The sequence below is a fragment of the Oncorhynchus mykiss genome, chromosome 18, assembly GCF_013265735.2.
Source record: "Oncorhynchus mykiss isolate Arlee chromosome 18, USDA_OmykA_1.1, whole genome shotgun sequence".
In the NCBI taxonomy this organism is placed as follows: Eukaryota; Metazoa; Chordata; class Actinopteri; order Salmoniformes; family Salmonidae; genus Oncorhynchus; species Oncorhynchus mykiss.
This window is the reverse complement of record NC_048582.1, coordinates 64,363,285-64,383,089: the sequence shown is the minus strand read 5'-3', so window position 1 is coordinate 64,383,089 and position 19,805 is coordinate 64,363,285. Positions and strand designations below refer to the sequence as shown.

The 19,805-nt window shown below is 43.8% G+C and overlaps 1 protein-coding gene across 1 annotated transcript; it reads right to left on the bottom strand.

Annotated features, from left to right (window-relative positions):
- Positions 1-18,806: 18,806 nt before the first annotated feature.
- LOC118941002 (lysine-rich arabinogalactan protein 19-like) lies at positions 18,807-19,466 on the bottom strand. Its single transcript, XM_036951077.1, has one exon. It carries the CDS (start codon positions 19,464-19,466, stop codon positions 18,807-18,809), a length of 660 nt encoding a protein of 219 aa, XP_036806972.1.
- Positions 19,467-19,805: the final 339 nt, after the last annotated feature.

Here is a 19,805-nt window from a genome sequence, read left to right as displayed (position 1 = left end):
GACCGTTTTGCTAGCACAGACTGGAATATGTTCCGGGATTCTTCCGATGGCATTGAGAAGAACATCACATCAGTCACTGGCTTCATCAAATAAGTACATTGATGATGTCGTCCCCACAGAAATCCCGCTATGCCCTCCAACGAACCACCAAACAGGCAAAGCATCAATACAGGACTAAGATCAAGTTGTAGTACAATGGCTCCGCCACTCGTCAGATGTGGCAGGGCTTGCAAACTATTACAGACTACAAAGGGAAGCAAAGTCGAGAGCCGGGCAGTGACACGAGCCTACCAGACGAGCTAAATAACGTCTGTGCTTGCTTCGAGGCAAGTAACACTGAAACATGCATGAGAGCATCAGCTATTCCGAACGACTGTGTGATCATGCTCTCCGCAGCCGATGTGAGTAAGACATTTAAACAGGTCAACATTCACAAGGGCACAGGGCCAGACGGATTACCAGGACGTGTAATCTGAGCATGCCCAAGAACACTAAGGTAACCTGCCTAAATGATTACCGACCCATAGCACTCACGTCTGAAGCCATGAAATGCTTTGAATGGCTGGTCATGGCTCACATCAACACCATTATCCCGGAAACCCTAGATCACTCCAATTTGCATACCGCCCCAACAGATCCACAGATGATGCAATCTCTATTGCACTCCACACTGCCCTTTCTCACCTGGACAACATGAACACCTATGTGAGAATGCTATTCATTGACTACAGCTCAGCATTCAACACCATATTGCCATCAAAGCTCATCACTAAACACCTCCCTCTGCAACTGGATCCTGGACTTCCTGACCGGCCGCCCCCAGGTAGTAAGGGTATGTAACAACACATCCTCAATACAGGGCCCCCTCAGGGGTGTGTGCTCCTGTACTCCCTGTTCACTCATGGCTGCACGGCCAGGCATGACTCCAACACCATCTTTGACACATCACCATCCCTCAACGTGATCAAGACAAAAGAGATGATTGTGGACTACAGGAAAAGGAGGACTGAGAACTCCCCCATTCTCATTGATGGGGCTGTAGTTGAGCATGTTGAGAGCTTCAAGTTCCTTGGTGTCCACATCACCAACAAACAAACATGGTCCAAGCACACCAAGGGCACGACAAAAACTATTCCCCCTCAGGAGACTGAAAGTATTTGGCATGGGTCCTCAGATCCTCAAAAGGTTTTACAGCTGCAGCATCGAGAGCATCCTGACGGGTTCCATCACTGCCTGGTACGGCAACTGCTCGGCCTTTGACCGCAAGGCACTACAGAGAGTAGTGCGTATGGCCCAGCACATCACCGGGTCCAAGGCACTACAGAGGGTGGTGCGTATGGCCCAGTACATCACCGGGTCCAAGGCACTACAGAGGGTGGTGCGTATTGCCCAGTACATCACCGGGTCCAAGGCACTACAGAGGGTAGTGCGTTTGGCCCAGTACATCACCGGTTCCAAGGCACTACAGAGGGTAGTGCGTATGGCCCAGCACATCACCGGGTCCAAGGCACTACAGAGGGCAGTGCGTATGGCCCAGTACATCACCGGGTCCAAGGCACTACAGAGGGTGGTGAGTATGGCCCAGCACATCACCGGGTCCAAGGCACTACAGAGGGTGGTGCGTATGACCCAGTACATCACCGGGTCCAAGCTTACAGCCATCCAGGACCTCTATACCAGGCGGTGTCAGAGGAAGGCCCTAAAAATATTCAAAGACTCCAGCCACCCTAGTCATAGACTGTTCTCTCTGCTAGCGCATGGCAAGCGGTACCGGGGTGCCAAGTCTAGGTCCAAGAGGCTTCTTAACAGCTTCTACGCCAAAGCCATAAGACTCCTGAACATCTCATCAAATGGCTACCCAGACTAATTGCACCCCCCCCCCTTGTACGCTGCTGCTACTCTGTTATTATCTATACATAGTCCCTTTAACTGTACCTACAGTACATGTACATATTACCTCAATTACCTCAACAACTGTGCCCAACACGTTGAGTCTGTACCGATAACCCCTGTATATAGCCCTGCTATTATTATTTAATGCTGCTCTTTAAATATTTGTTATTCTTATCTCTTACTTTTCTTAGCTAGTTTCTTTAAAAAACTGTATTGTTGGTTAAGGGCTTGTAAGTAATAATTTCACTGTAAAGTCTACACCTTGTATTTGGAGCATGTGACAAATAACATTTGATTTGATCTGTCGACGTGCCCTTTTGCAGGGCAAAAGAATGTACTGATCAATGATGTCAAAAGCGGCACTAAGGTCTAGGAGCACGGGAACAAATGCAGAGCCTTTGCCTGATGGCAATAAAAGGTCATTTACCACCATCACGACTGCAGTGCCAGTACTATGATGGGGTCTGAAACCAGACTGGAGCGTTTTGTATAATTTCTTTGTCTTCAGGAAGGCAGTGAGTTGCTGTGCAATAGCTTTTTCTAACATTTTTGAGAGAAATGGAAGATTCGCTATAGGTCGATTGTTAATTAATAACTTCTTATGGCTGCAGGGGCAGTATTGAGTAGCTTGGATGAAAGGTGCCCTGAGCTGCCCAGAGTAAACAGCCTGTTCCTGAGTCCCAGTTGCTAATATATGAATATTATTATTAGTATTGGATGGAAAACACTCTGAAGTTTCTAAAACTGTTTGAATTATGTCTGTGAGTATAACAGAACTCATATGGCAGACAAAAACCTGAGAAGAAATCCAAACAGGAAGGGGGAAATCTGAGGTTGGTCGATTTTCAACCCAACCCCTATTGAATACACAGCGGGATATTGGTTATGTTGCACTTCCTAAGGCTTCCAATAGATGTCAACCGTCTTTAGAAACTTGCTTGAGGATTCTACTGTGAAGTGGGACCAAATGAGAAGGGAATGAGTAAGGTCTGCCATGAGCTGACCATGCTCTGACCATTCGCGTTCACATGAGAGGGAGCTCTGTTTCATCGCACTTCTGAAGACATTGGAATTCTCCGGTTGGAATGTTATTGACGTTTTCTGTTAAAAACATCCAAAAGATTGATTCCATACACCGTTTGACATGTTTCTACGGACAGGAACGGAATTTTTTGACATTTCGTCTGCAACTAGGGAACGCGCTTCATGACTTTGGATTTGTTTACCAAACGGGCTAACAAAAGTAGCTCTTTGGACATAAATGATGGACATTATTGAACCACATCAAACATTTATTGTGGAACTGGGATTCCTGGGAGTGCATTCTGATGAAGATCATCAAAGGTAAGGGAATATTTATAATGCTATTTATGACTAATGTTGACTACCCAATATGGCGGATATCCTTTGGGCTGCTTTGTTGTCTGAAAGCTGTACTCAGATAATTGCATGGTTTGCTTTTTCCGTAATTTAAAAAAAAATCTGACACAGCAGTTGCATGAAGGAGAAGCGTATCTATATTTCCATGGCTAACAATTGTATTTTCATCAACATTTATAATGAGTATTTCTGTAAAATGATGTGGCTCTCTGCAATGTCACCGGATGTTTTTGGAACTGGTGAACGTAACGCGCCAATGTATACTGAGATTTTTAAAATATAAATATACACTTAATTGAACAAAACATATATGCATTGTGTAACATGAAGTCCTATGAGTGTCATCTGATGAAGATCAAAGGTTAGTGATTCATTTTATCTCTATTTGTGCTTTTTGTGACTCTCTTTGGCTGGAAAAATGGCAGACTTTTTCTGTGACTTGGTGGTGACCTAACATAATTGTTTGTGGTGCTTTTGCTGTAAAGCCTATTAACAACCAGATTACCTTTAAAATGGTATAAAATACATGTATGTTTGAGGAATTTTTATTATGATATTTCTGTTTTTTTAATTTGGCGCTCTGCACTAGGGAGCAATTGATTATGTTCAACATAGGAGGGCCAAACACAGGAAGCAGCTCTTTCAGTAGTTTAGTTGGAATATCGTCCACTAGGCAGCTGCATGGTTTAGAGGCCATGACTATTTTCAGGAATGTGTCGAGAGATACAGGATTAAAAAACTCAAGTGTCTCCCTTGATCCTAGGTCCCGGCAGTTCTGTGCAGACTCAGGACAACTGAGTTTTGGAGAAATAGGCAGTTTAAAAGAGGAGTCCATAATTTCTTTCTAATGATCATCATCTTTTTGTCGAGGAAGAAGAAGTTTAATGAATTCATCACTGCTGAAGTGAAGGCCATCCTCACTTGGGGAATGCTGCTTTTTATACTGAGCAAAAATCTAAACACATCATGCGTGGTTGGGGGGGGGGGCATAGGTCTGTCATTTCTCTTTGCTCATTTGAGCTGTTTTTGCCATAATGTGGACATGGTCTTTTAACAAATAGGGATATCTTCTGTTTACCACCCCTACCTTGTCACAGCACAACTGATTGTCTCAAACGCATTAAAAGGAAAGAAATTCCACAATCAATTTCACTTTTAACAAGGCACGCCTGTTAATTGAAATGCATTCCAGGTGACTACCTCATGAAGCTTGTTGATGTCTTCACTATTATTATACAATGTAGAAAATAGTTTTTTTTAAATTAAAAAACCTTGAATGAGTAGGTGTATCCAAACCTTTGACTGGTACTGTACATAATATTTGGTCATAAAGTTACTAAGAACAGTGTTGCAGTGCTGTACTGAATGTATTGTACATGAGCTGATGAGGCAACATTTGACAGGCTTGTTTCCACGGTGAGCCATCAATACATTCTCTGTGACAGTGTTTGCTCTTTGTGAGTAAACAACACAGTTGTTGGTCTCCTCGTTTGCATATTGTTAATTTATCAGGCGTCTCTAAGTAGGGAGGTGGCAGTACCACTCAGAACCCTCCTGTCAAACAACATGACACAGTGATTCAGCTCAGGCCTCCATGGCTCCCGCTCGCTGACAGGTTAGCATTTGTCTCCAAAATGCCAAGCTACCGATGTGACACCGGTGGACAGGCCACCGCCCGCCACCGCCTGCCGCCAACCCCGGGTCTGACAGCAGTGATGTGCGTGCGTCGCACCCAACTGTCCCCACCTTCGCCCTCGCCGAATCTCTTGCCGTCCAACCACCAACTTTCAGTATGGAGCTGGCAGATTTTTAAATTAAAGATATATGTTGGACTCAATTTGGTAAATGCCTTTCTGATGAGAGAGTGTCCGTGAGAGCAGGGTGGCCTGTGACAGGGGAGATGAGGGTTGCTGTCAGTTAGGCTGTAGTGGCTTGCTGTGCACCAACCAAAGGACCTTCTGTGGGAGTGGAACCGGACGAACCTCTGGGATCCGGTCATACTTTTAGTATAAAATACTCCACTTTTGTGCAGCTTCACTGACAGCTAACATACGGCCAAAATAATCCGGAATTAAAACTGCAACATAGTTCAGAATCTACAGACCGCACCGCACTCCAGAATTAAAAGGGCAACACACTCCATAATTAGAAGGGCAACACACTCCATTATTAAAAGGGCAACACACTCCATAATGAAAAGGGCAACACACTCCATAATTAGAAGGGCAACACACTCCAGAATTAAAAGGGCAACACACTCCATAATTAGAAGGGCAACACACTCCATAATTAAAAGGGCAACACACTCCATAATTAAAAGGGCAACACACTCCAGAATTAAAAGGGCAACACACTCCATAATTAGAAGGGCAACACACTTCAGAATTAAAAGGGCAACACACTCCATTATTAAAAGGGCAACACACTCCATAATTAGAAGGGCAACACACTCCAGAATTAAAAGGGCAACACACTCCATTATTAAAAGGGCAACACACTCCATAATTAAAAGGGCAACACACTCCATTATTAAAAGGGAAACACACTCCATAATTAGAAGGGCAACACACTCCATTATTAAAAGGGCAACACACTCCATTATTAAAAGGGCAACACACTCCATAATGAAAAGGGCAACACACTCCATTATTAAAAGGGCAACACACTCCATAATGAAAAGGGCAACACACTCCATTATTAGAAGGGCAACACACTCCATAATTAGAAGGGCAACACACTCCATAATGAAAAGGGGAACACACTCCATAATTAGAAGGGCAACACATTCCATAATTAGAAGGGCAACACACTCCATAATGAAAAGGGCAACACACTCCATAATTAGAAGGGCAACACACTCCATAATGAAAAGAGCAACACACTCCATCATTTATTTTGCCTGCAGTTATCTCCATTGTCCATGGAGGATGCATTGATAATACTATGTAGAAGGAAGTTATTTTCCGTATCCTTATTTTGAAAATGAATGTTGAAAATGACAACATGAGAGACAATGTATTATAGAAGTCAAGCGTCAGTTAAATTGTTTTTTTTTTTAAACCTCTAACCAACGTATCTGTAATATAATTATTACTGTGACACAGCACATTTATAAACACAATCCTACCTCAAACCCATCCATTCAATACTTCTTCTCTTTACTCTGTCTCTAACACACTTCTAACTGGAAAGTGTTGAGAGAATTGACTATATATATATATATATATGAAAACATGTCTAAAATGAGTTTCAGATTAATTGGGATATATATATATATATACATATATTTATATATATATATATATTTATATATATATATATATATATAAATATCCCAATTAATCTGAAACTCATTTTAGACATGTTTTCATTCCGTGTTTAAAGCATTCTTCCTCAAGTTCCATTTAAACACTTCCTTCTTTCTATAAGTCTCTCTCTTTTGACAGTTTTGTTGTTTGTTTCTGTCCAGCTGGTGATTCGTTTTAGTTCTGGCGTCACCGGCGGAGGCTAGACTGAGTTCTGCTGTAGAGGCTCTCGCCATGTATTGCAGCCATAAAACCCAAAAGAAACTCTCTTTTGCTATTGACCTGTCAAAAGGGTGGCGGGGAGTGTAATACAATACATTCAGAACAACATGATAAAAATATGAAAAAATATATGTGATGCCAAAGAAAACAACTTGGGATTTTATGGCTTTTAAGCAGACACCTTAAAACATGATAAAACAAAAAATTTTACCAACAAAAAAGAGATTGTTGTTCACACACCCCCTCCTCCCCCCACAAACACACACAAGCTTTTGAACTTTTCTTTCTTCCTCGGCTGATACAAATAAAAAGCATGTGATCAGAGTCAACACGGACACAGTGCTCTCTTCTCTCTTCTCCCCAAGGAACAGAAACACATGTACAGTACGGACTGGTCTGACTCACAGAATAGTTGGCGAAGCAGCATCTTCATATTTGACCTTTGACTGAACTGAGGAGTGGGTACAGACCTTGACTGAGGAGTGGGTACAGACCTTGACTGAGGAGTGGGTACAGACCTTGACTGAGGAGTGGGTACAGACCTTGACTGAGGAGTGGGTACAGACCTTGACTCATCTTTTTAAGTGGGAGAACCTGCACAATGGGTGGCTGACTAAATACTTTTTTGCCCCACTGTATATAGAGACAGAGCGAGAGAGAGACAGAGAGGGAGAGAGAGACAGAGATGCAGAAAGAGATATATATCTATATATATATAGAGATATATACTGTATATAGAGAGACAGAGAGAGAGACAGAGAGAGAGAGAGAGAGAGGGAGAGAGAGACAGAGATGCAGGAAGATATATATATAGAGAAAGATATATATAAAGAGAGACAGAGAGAGAGAGAGGGAGAGAGAGACAGAGATGCAGGAAGATATGTATATATATATATATATATATATAGAGAGACAGATATATATAAAGAGAGACAGAGAGAGAGGGACAGGGGATGAAATCCACGTGACAAGAAATGTGGTGCGTCACCTTGGTGATATGAGCCACAGCTTTTGCTTCATTTAAAACAAAGCAACATTTAAAATGACTTGAAACCTCTAAGACCTAAGCTTTGCTACAAGGTTCAGGAAATAACTCAATCCAGCCGCTTTTCACAGCTACATTTCCTACTGATCGTTATGGGATAATGCTGGCTTTGGGTTCTCTTCTGCTTGTTTGGTCTCCAGTGATTAGTGAACTCAGGAGTGCTTAATAATTATACAAAAAAACAAAAACGTTCTTTATATAATTGTTTTATGTCTTCCCCTAGACAGAAAGTTATTATGGGAAAAGGTTGGTCTAAAGTGCCTCACAGTGTCTGTCCCCGAGGTCCCTCACGGCTACATTGTTTTCCCTGATTTGTTTGGCCTGTGTGAAAAATGATGTTTTTTCCAACATGCAATTTTACGCCAGAATGTAAAACTCATACTGCTCCTACCACTTCAGATCACATATTTTAAAGGACGACCATTCATAGCATTGGACTCACAGGGAAATATGGGCTTAATAAAAACAGACTCCTCTGTGATTAACAATACTTTCTGGACACAATTGTGCCTCAAAACGCATAAAAACACAATTTCCACAATTGTTTTGCATTGACGAATGGCATCACAATTGATTCAATTTGAAAGTGAGCAGCCAATTCTAGAGAGTCATGATTCACAGAAAATAATTCGTGTGTGAACTGTAACTCAGTAAAATCATTGAAATTGTTGTATGTTGCGTTTATATTTTGGGTTCAGCATAGATTGTGCTAGCTAAACTCGGAGCTCTAAATGGCAGGAGTTCTGGAATCGGAACCCCCAGTGTACTCTGAGAAATATAATTAGTTTATTCATGTTCTCTGATTCTCAAAGAACAGATAGATCTCTACAGCCGCCACAGCGTCAAAACAATGAATAGTTGGTTTGATAAAGGGATATCAGAGTTCAGAATCAACAACACAAAGTCAACACAGAGAGACGAGTGGCGTGTGTGTTGAATGCTTATCGCTGTCTGGATGGCCCAAACTCTCTGGTAGATTAATTCTCCGTTTTGTTTGGCTCCCCGTTCACACATTGAGCCTGGCTAATTGAATGCAGCAAATATCGGCTAGACAATAGAAATATTAAGTGTGTAAATATGCGTTGTTTATATTTATTTATTTATTTATTTTTCACGTCTGCTCTGCATTATGGCTTCCCCAAAAATATATAATAAAAAACACCAAGCTTAATTGGGCCCCAATGTAGAGTCTACTGAAAGCCTATTGTTTCTCATAAAGATTTTCTTTGCTCAGGACCAAAACTTTATTTTTAATGTAATTACAGAACAGAGCTGCTGGGAAAATAGAGCCTCATTCTGAACTTCTAGAACCAGACTTTCTTCTCCTATATAACATGTTCATCATTGTCATGCTGAACGGAGAGAAACATCTTTATCAGACACTTTGCCATGTGAAAACCTCCTCCAGACCTATATCCTGTAATTCTCCTGCTTTCTAAAAGGCTCAAGTCAAACATTAAGACATAGTTAAAGCATTGTCAGTATAAAATAAAATCCCTGCCATAAATGTCACATCCCTTACAGTATAGCAGAAGAGAAAATGTTGGGCTCCTGGGCAGTTCCTATAGCAACAGGACAGAGCCTATAGGTGTTGCTGTCTCTGGGGCAGTTCCTATAGCAACAGGGCAGATCCTATAGGTATTGCTGTCTCTGGGGCAGTTCTTATAGCAACAGGGCAGATCCTATAGAGGTATTGCTGACTTTGGGGCAATTACTATAGCAACAGAGGAGATACTATAGGTGTTGCTGTCTCTGGGGTGGTTACTATTTTTTTATTTTTTTTATTTAAATAGGCAAGTCAGTCAGTTAAGTCAGTTAAGAACAAATTCTTATTTTCAATGATGGCCTAGCAACTGCCTGTTCAGGGGCAGAACGACAGATTTGTACCTTGTCAGCTCGGGGGTTTGAACTTGCAACCTTCCGGTTACTAGTCCAACGCTCTAGTGCCGCCTCATAGCAACAGAGTCAACACTATGCTGTAGATGCGGCTGTCCTTGGGGGCCATAGTTGTATAAGTGCTCCCCAGTAAACTGTGAATGTATTACTTTGCTTAGTTACAGTTTTGCTAAACACAAAGTCATCCAGCTAATCCTGCAGATCTGTGAACTGGAAACAAATGAGCAGAGGTTTTCAGAAAGCATTTTTCATTCCTGATTGAGACTTTCACTGAGCGCTTGTTTGTGTTCATTTTTCTTATTTACGCAGCAGAGCACATCAATTATCAATTTTCACATGAAGAGCGGAAAGCGTGAATTGACATCATAGAAAACGGTCCAAGTCTGCTGCTGCATTGACTCAAATGCCACTCCAAAGAGGGAGTGTTTAATGGGTACAGATTTCTCGCTATTGTAATTCACTAGAACCACACAAGGTTTTCTCCAGAGATAGCCGGGAGCCATAAAGCAGTCGATATCAGTCCAAATGCAGTTAATGGAGAGGAGTATGTTGACAGTATCTGTAGAGAAAAAAGAAATCGCTCACAAAAATGTCTGTCTCTAAAAGTATTATCCCAGGCGTTCATGTCAGGTAGCAGTCTATGACTGCATAGCCATTATCAGCAATGCATTCATCCGTTCTTACTCACTTGGACAATCCAAGTCAATTCCTAGACATGTGAATTGATTCACTGCGTCTTCACATTACACAGAGCCGGGTCTTTCTGGTCTTTACAACCCTGTGATTACTGTCTCTATATGCCTGTGTGGCGTGAGCACCTGTTTAAACTCATTCGGCCCTGGGAGATGAAACAGTTGCAGGTCAATGGGATTATTTAAGATGCCATAAAATGACAGCATTTGTAAGATTCACGTTTTGATAAGGTCTCAACAATTTGACGATTTAATAGTGATCTATAAAATGGTGTGAGTGGAGCTCATGGGGAGAGCGGCTATGATAGCGTGGTGAACCCGAGAATACTTAGTGGCTCTGGGGTCCAGAAAGGGTGTTTGGAGGGGCCTCGATTGGCTAGACCAGTATATTTTACCATGGGCTGGACACTGACTTATTGTGTCTTCGTCTGTCCTAGTGTCAATAGACTGTCTTCTTCTGTGCTTGTCTCTCTTCCTCTTTCTTTATCTCTTTCTCTCTGTCTCTCTTTCTCTGCACTTCTCTCTATTGTATTTCTCTGTATTTCTCTCTCTGTCTCTTTCTCTCTCTATCGCTCTCTCTTTGTTGATTTTTCTCTCTCTCTCCCCCTCTCTCTCTCTCTCTCTATACCCTTCTCTCTCCCCCCTCTCTCTATCTCACTCTCCCTCTCTCTCCCCCCTCTCTCTCTCTCCCCCTATCTCTCTCTCTCCCCCCCCCCCCCTCTCTCTCCCCCCCTCTCTCTGCACATTTCTCTTTAGTTATGGTATTTTTCCCCATGCTTGTCAGTCAGACAAGGACACCATAATTATCTCATTCCTTCTGTCTTTCTCAAAAAACGGCACATTACTGAATGTACTTTAGTTCAAATAGCCTAAAACAGAAGTGTTTCTGTGCAGTTAACCTCACCATCCTGATGACAGTAAGGATGACAGTCCATTTAATCCAGGACCTTTTGGGGGTCTTGCATTCTGTTAATGTGTGATTCTATCATTATGAATATTTGAAAGAGAAAAACACAGTACTGAAATGAATAACTCACTGTTATTGTGCATCCACTGTCACTAACAACAATGATATTATCATCTTGCAGCTAACTAATTCAACGTCATACTCTCAACACTAAATCTGAACTCCTGGAAACACGGCATTCATTTCCTTATATACAATATCCTTTCTTTCAGAGGGAGGCCCCCACTACTGTATTGATTTGTCTGTTTTCTGAGGAAAAGATGAGACCCTGTCAGACTTCCATCATGGGATCAATTTCACCAGGCACTGCAGGTACATAACTCACTGGATAATGGCTACCGAAGAGTCTCTCTCTCTCTCTCTCTCTCTCTCTCTCTCTCTCTCTCTCTCTCTCTCTCTCTCTCTCTCTCTCTCTCTCTCTCTCTCTCTCTCTCTCTCTCTCTCTCTCTCTCTCTCTCTCTCTGCCACTCTCTCTCTCTCTCTCTGTCTCTCTCTCTCTCTCTGCCTCTCTCTCTCTGCCTCTCTCTCTCTCTCGTCCCCTTCTTCCTCCCTGATCACTGGACCTCACTAGTATCAATTAGCTGGATTGCGGGACAAGTGAGTAATCTCAGTCTAAAGGACATCCTGGAGTTTATCGTTAATTGAGGAGGGATCGATCGCTGCGAGGCGGGATGGAAGAAGGAAGTGAAGCACCGGTGCGTCTGGAAGTCGGCTCCCCGTTCAATGGATGTGAAAGACTTTACATGGACTGTTGCTTGAGAACACATCACTCGCACCCTACGGAAGAGGTCCGCAGGAAACTGGGCCTGCTGGGGTTTTATTAACTTCTTCCCCGATCGACACTGTTCCATCACTTCCCACCTTCACACAAAGTAGAATTGTAAACCAAGAAGATCATCGCCGATCATGCGTCACAGAACTGATTGTGACAAGCTGTTGTTGACATCAGCGGCACCCAAGCCCTGGTTCTCTTCGTCAAAGCATTAGTACACTTGCTGTAGGACAACACAGAAAAACACATGAGTAAAACACCCTTACTTGGGCTCTAGCTATGTGCTATGATTAAAATACAGCGCTAGCCCAGCCCTGGCTTACAGACTCCTTAGCAGCCTGGCTTAGTGAAACCTAACTCTCACGCCTGGAGTCTGGCTGGAAAATGTAAGCTAGCTCTCCATGGCCCACCTGCCAGCCAGTCGCTCTGGGATTTGGCTGCCATCGTGGAGTTAGAGCTGTTGAGAGGCAAGCTTTTTATTTTCTCTTCAGATTTCTTTCATGCTACACCAGCACAACATTCATCACAGTTTTAATCTGAATGGAATAGGTTGCTTTTTATGCTTAGGGTTGGTGGTTAGGGTTACCATGGTGAGAGAGGGAGAGCGGCGTGGGGCTGTATGGTTGGGCTGTCAGCTTCCATTAGTCCTGTAGTTCTACAGTTGCCTGTCAGCCCTGCCATGCACATAAAGGCACAGAACCTACTATTTCTGTATGTCTGTGTGGAGGGATCCCCATCCATTTTCCATTCATCCGCCCTGACGGGAAACTTAGCTAAATTTTAAAAAATCTAGCTAGTAATTAATCACCAAGTCCCCTGGTGTACGTTGGTTTTGTAATACGTCTCTGGAGTGTGTACTTCATGACCTTCTGGGTACTTCATGACCTTCTGGGTACTTCATGACCTTCTGCGTTAAATTTGAACCGGAACAGAGTTAGAAATCACTAAAACATCATTTTATGTAAATTTTTCCATCATGACCCTTCATCTACAAGTATGGGTCTCATACTTGTAAAACACGTAATAAAATAAAATAAAATATATATATGTATATATATATGCAAATGTTTGACCCGGTACCGGAATAGTGACATACTTGATGTTCTGGGTCAATTCGACCCTCACTTTGATGTTGACCTTGGTCTATATAATAATAAAAAGCTGCTTTCTGCACAGAATTGGCACAACCCTGCTGATCACATAAACAGACATATAATTTCCCCATGATGCTCAGAGGCGGAGCAACACATGTCTAAAGTAAATCAAGTCAAATCACATTTTCTTTGTCACATGCGCCGAGTACAACAGGTGTAGTAGACCTTACAGTGAAATGCTGAATACAACAGGTGTAGTAGACCTTACAGTGAAATGCTGAATACAACAGGTGTAGTAGACCTTACAGTGAAATGCTGAATACAACAGGTGTAGTAGACCTTACAGTGAAATGCTGAATACAACAGGTGTAGTAGACCTTACAGTGAAATGCAGAGTACAACAGGTGTAGTAGACCTTACAGTGAAATGCTGAATACAACAGGTGTAGTAGACCTTACAGTGAAATGCCGAGTACAACAGGTGTAGTAGACCTTACAGTGAAATGCTGAATACAACAGGTGTAATAGACCTTACAGTGAAATGCTGAATACAACAGGTGTAGTAGACCTTACAGTGAAATGCTGAATACAACAGGTGTAGTAGACCTTACAGTGAAATGCTGAATACAACAGGTGTAGTAGACCTTACAGTGAAATGCTGAATACAACAGGTGCAGTAGACCTTACAGTGAAATGCTGAATACAACAGGTGTAGTAGACCTTACAGTGAAATGCTGAATACAACAGGTGTAGTAGATCTTACAGTGAAATGCTGAATACAACAGGTGTAGGTAGACCTTACAGTGAAATACTTACTTACAAGCCCTTAATTAATTAACCAACAACGGAGTTTTAAGAAAATACCTAAAAAAAAAAGTAAGAAATAAAAGTAACAAATAATTAAAGAGCAGCAGTAAAATAACAAAAGCGAGGCTATATACAGGGTATTACGGTACAGAGTCAATGTGGAGGCTATATACAGGGTATTACGGTACAGAGTCAATGTGGAGGCTATATACAAGGCATTACGGTACTGAGTCAATGTGGAGACTATATACAGGGGGTACTGGTACAGAGTCAATGTGGAGGCTATATACAGGGGGTACCGGTACAGAGTCAATGTGGAGGCTATATACAGGGGGTACCGATACAGAGTCAATGTGGAGACTATATACAGGGTATTACGGTACTGAGTCAATGTGGAGACTATATACAGGGGGTTCCGGTACCGAGTCAATGTGGAGGCTATATACAGGGGGTACCGGTACAGAGTCAATGTGTGGGGGCCTCAGTGTCTAGGTAATTGAGGTAATATGAACATGTAGGTACAGTTATTAAAGTGACTATGCATAGGTAATAACAGAGAGTAGCAGCAGTGTATAAGGGGGGGGCGGGGCAATGGAAAAGAGTCTGGGTAGCCATTTGACTAGATGTTCAGGAGTCTTATGGCTTGGTGGTAGAAGCTGTTTAGAAGCCTCTTGGACCTGGACTTAGCGTTCCGGTACCGCTTGCTGTACGGTAGCAGAGAGAACAATCTATGACTAGGGTGGCTGGAGTCTTTGACAATGTTTAGGGCCTTCCTCTGACACCGCCTAGTATAGAGGTCCTGGATGGCAGGAAGCTTGGCCCCAGTGATGTACTGGGCCGTAAGCACTACCCTCTGTAGTGCCCTGCGGTCTGAGGCCGGGCAGTTGCTGTACCAGGCAGAGATGTAACCAGTCAGGATGCTATTGATGAAGCAGCTGTAAAACCTTTTCAGGATCTGAGGACCCATGCCAAATCTTTTCAGTCTCCTGAGGGGCAATGGGTTTTTTTTTGCTCTCTTGACAACTGTCTTGGTGTGCTTGGACCATGTTAGTTTGTTGGTGATGTGGATGTCAATAAACTTGAAGCTCCCAACCTGCTCCATTACAGCCCCGTTGATGAGAATGGGGGCGTGCTTGGTCCTCCTTTTCCTGTAGTCCACATTCATCTCCTTTTTCTTAATCACGTTGAGGGAGAGGTTGTTGTCCTTGCACCACACGGTCAGGTCTCTGACCTCCTCCCTATAGGCTGTCTCGTTGTCGGTGATCAGGCCTTCCACTGTTGTGTCATCAGAAACTGAATTATGGTGTTGGAGTCTTGTCTGGCTGTGCAGTTGTGAGTGAACAGGGAGTACAGGGAACAGAGCACGCTCCCCTGAGGGGCCCCTGTGTTGAGGATCAGCGTGGTGGATGTGTTGTAACCTGCCCTTACCACCTGGGGGCAGGCCCGTCAGGAAGTCCAGGATCCAGTTGCAGAGGGAGGTGTTTAGTCCCGGGATCCTTCGCTTAGGGATGAGCTTTAAGGGCAATATGGTGCTGAACGCTAGGCTGTAATCAATGAATAGCATTCTAACAGAGGTGTCCCTCTTGTCCCGTTGCGAAATGGCAGTGTGGAGTGCAATAGAGATTGCATCATCTGTTTGGGCGGTATGCAAATTGGAGTGGGTCTAGGATTTCTGGGATAATGGTGTTGATGTGAACCATGAACAGGCATTCAAAGCACTTCATGGCTACAGACGTGAGTGCTACAGGTTGGTGGTCATTTAGGCAGGTTTCCTTAGTGTTCTTGGGCAAAGGAACTATGGGGGTCTGCTTGAAGCATGTTGGTATTACAGACTCAGACAGCGAGAGGCTGAAAATGTCAGTGAAGATACTTGGTCAGCACATGCTTGGAGTACACATCCTGTCTGGCCCTGTTGACCTGTTTAAAAGTCTTACTCACATCGGCTGCAGAGAGCATATTCCGGAACAGCTGATGCTCTCATGCATGTTTCAGTGTTACTTGCCTCGAAGCGAGCATAGAAGTAATTTAGCCTGTCTGGTAGGCTTGTGTCATTGGGAAGCTCTTTGCTGTGCTTCCCTTGTAGTCTGTAATAGTTTGCAAGCCCTGCCACATCCGACGAGCGTCGGAGCCGGTGTAGTACGATTTAGTCGTAGTCCTGTATTGGCGCTTTGCTTGTTTGATATTTCGTTAGTGTCTGGCTCCTTGAAAGTGGTGGCTCTAGCCTTTAGCTCAGTGCGGATGTTGCCTGCAATCCATGACTTCTGGTTGGGGTGTGTACGTACAGTCATTGTGGGGGTGACGTCATCGATGCACTTATTGCTGAAGGCAATGACTGATGTGGTGTACTCCTCATTGCCATCAGGAGAATCCCGGAACATATTCCAGTCTGTGCTAGCAAAACAGTCCTGTAGTCCTGCCGTCATGCAGACGGTAGTGAAAGCTTCACTTGCAGATTCGTTTTTTAATTATTTGAATTCATATTTTGAGTGTTAATAGAAAACAACACTTTTAAGTCTGTAAGTATGATTGTAAAATGAATTGGAACTTCTTGATAAATGTAAATGATGTAATTTCACGGAAAACTGCCCTCACTTCGCTCTTGCCGAGTTTAGTTGCCATGATGTTAAGTCAGAAGCTCCTCCAACTTCCCTACTTACTTTGATCTGTATGTTGCATTTGTAGGAGTCAGATAAGGACTGGGAATGATTTAGTGGTTGACTGCCATCTGTGGCTTCTATCCAGAGATCACTGCAGACGAAGATGACAGAACACACACACACACACACATACACACGCGCGCACACACACACACACACACACACACACACACACACACACACACACACACTCACCACTGCACTTCACCTCCCCTCAGCTCAGCTTTATAATACGCCCTGGGAACCATGGAACTCCCCTTCTCATTCCCTGAGTGGAACTCAACCACAATTCTGGAAGTGTATGTGTCACTCCAATGGTCAGGTCAGGGATCGACCGTAGACGACCACAGGGAGGCACGGTCTCTTTAACCACAAATCACAGGGCCACTGGGAACGGTACTGTACTGTAGATGCCATTTAGACCTAAAGAAGACATTACTGTAAGAGGACATGGGACACAGTACATACTGTAAACTGGACAAAATAATACAATAACAGGGGAATTAATTGAAAACAATGCACAGATGAATGTGTGCAGGGGAATGAATTGAAAATGATACTCAAAGCTATCTTTCAAGGCCTTTAATAACACATAAAATCCACATTAGGCCTACACATTTTCTGTTTTATCCTTCTAATCATGATTCTCCTCATGGTGTGACACTGCCAGCCATCTTCATCTTAATGATATAAGTAGCGCTCACTGATTTGTGACGACCGCTGTGATTTGTAGTGTGTAGGACCATGATGTTACAGCCTCTTTTTTTATTTTATTTTTTATTTCACCTTTATTTAACCAGGTAGACTAGTTGAGAACAAGTTCTCATTTACAATTGCGACCTGGCCAAGATAAAGCAAAGCAGTTCGACACAAACAACAACACAGAGTTACGCATGTACAGTAGAAAAATAAGTATATACGTATACAATGTCAGCAAATAAGGTGAGATAAGGGAGGTAAAGGCAAAAAAAAGGCCATGGTGGAGGAGTAAATACAATGGAGCAAGTAAAACACTGGAATGGTAGATTTGCTGTGGAAGAATGTGCAAGGTAGAGATAGAAATAATGGGGTGCAAAGGAGCAAAATAAATAAATAAATACAGTAGGGGGAGAGGTAGTTGTTTGGGTTAAATTATAGATGGGCTATGTACAGGTGCAGTAATCTGTGAGCTGCTCTGACAGCTGGTGCTTAAAGCTAGTGAGGGAGATAAGTGTTTCCAGTTTCAGAGATTTTTGCAATACGTTCCAGTCATTGGCAGCAGAGAACTGGAAGGAGAGGCGGAAGGAAAAATTGGTTTTGGGGGTGACCAGAGAGATATACCTGCTGGAGCGCGTGCTACAGGTGGGTGCTGCTATGGTGACCAGCGAGCTGAGATAAGGGGGGACTTTACCTAGCAGGGTCTTGTAGATGACCTGGAGACCTGGAGCCAGTGGGTTTGGCGACGAGTATGAAGCGAGGGCCAGCCAACGAGAGCGTACAGGTCGCAGTGGTGGGTAGTATATGGGGCTTTGGTTACAAAACGGATGGCACTGTGATAGACTGCATCCAATTTATTGAGTAGGGTATTGGAGGCTATTTTGTAAATGACATCGCCGAAGTCGAGGATCGGTAGGATGGTCAGTTTTACAAGGGTATGTTTGGCAGCATGAGTGAAGGATGCTTTGTTGTGAAATAGGAAGCAAATTCTAGATGTAACATTGGAGATGGATTGGAGATGTTTGATGTGAGTCTGGAAGGAGAGTTTACAGTCTAACCAGTCTAACCAGACACCTAGGTATTTGTAGTTATCCACACATAATAAGTCAGAACTGTCCAGAGTAGCCAGGTCAATGAATACGGCTGCTCAGTATTGTTTCTTATTGATGGCGGTTAAGATATCGTTTAGGACCTTGAGCGTGGCTGAGTTGCACCCATGACCAGCTCTGAAACCAGATTGCATAGCAGAGAAGATATAGGGTAGATAGGTAGCACACAGGATGACATGATTCTCTACTTATTCCTGATCTGGGGAGAACTATTTAGGGTGTGGCCAGGGTTGGTTTGGGGGTGTGACGAATCGCTGGGACGATGGTGTGGCTCATGTTGCTGTGATCTGGGTGCAGGCACTCTGGCTGTAGGTCCTCTGGGTGCAAGTCCGGGCAGAGTCTTGCAGGTCCAGGGGGGAGTCTTGCAGGTCCGGGGGGAGTTTTGCAGGTCTGGGTGGAGTCTTGCAGGTCCAGGGGGAGTCTTGCAGGTCCAGGGGGAGTCTTGCAGGTCCGGGGGGAGTCTTGCAGATCCGGGGGGAGTCTTGCAGGTCTGGGAGAGAGTCTTGCTGGTCTGTGCGGAGTCTTGCAGGTCCAGGGGGGAGTCTTGCAGTTCCAGGGGGGAGTCTTGCAGGTCCGGTGGGAGTCTTGCAGGTATGGGAGAGAGTCTTGCTAGTCCGGGGGGAGTCTTGTAAGTTCGGTGTGCGTCTTGCAGGTCTGGGCGGGGTCTTGCAAGCCTGGGAGAAAGTCTTGCTGGTCCGGGCAAAGTCTTGTAGGTCCAGGGGGAGTCTTGCAGGTCCAGGGGGAGTCTTGCCGGTCCAGGGGGTGTCTTGCAGGTCCAGGGGGAGTATTGCAGGTCTGGGGGGAGTCTTGCAGGTCTGGGGGGAGTCTTGCAGGTCCAGGGGGAGTCTTGCCGGTCCAGTGGGTGTCTTGCAGGTCCAGGGGGAGTCTTGCAGGTCCGGGGGGAGTCTTGCAGGTCCGGGGGGAGTGCTCATCGCTCTGTTGCTCCTGTGTGAGGTGCTGGAGCTGTGGTTGAGTTTGATGTCTTTCAGGGTCTCTCTCTTTCTCTCTCTTTCTCTCTCTCTCTCTCTCTCTCTGAACCATGCAGGGCTTTGAATTAGGATGGGTTGAATGTTTCATTACGTTCGGCAGATTTTATGTGACATTGTTGGGTGGAAATACGAATTGCAGCATTAAACCAAACACAATGTATTGACAAGATGTAAAGAGGAGAGATGGAAACCCATTTGTTATGAACCAAAGATTTTTTTTAATGCTAGAATAAATCCCTACAATCGACATTGTGCACACACCTATGTGAGATCATCACAATA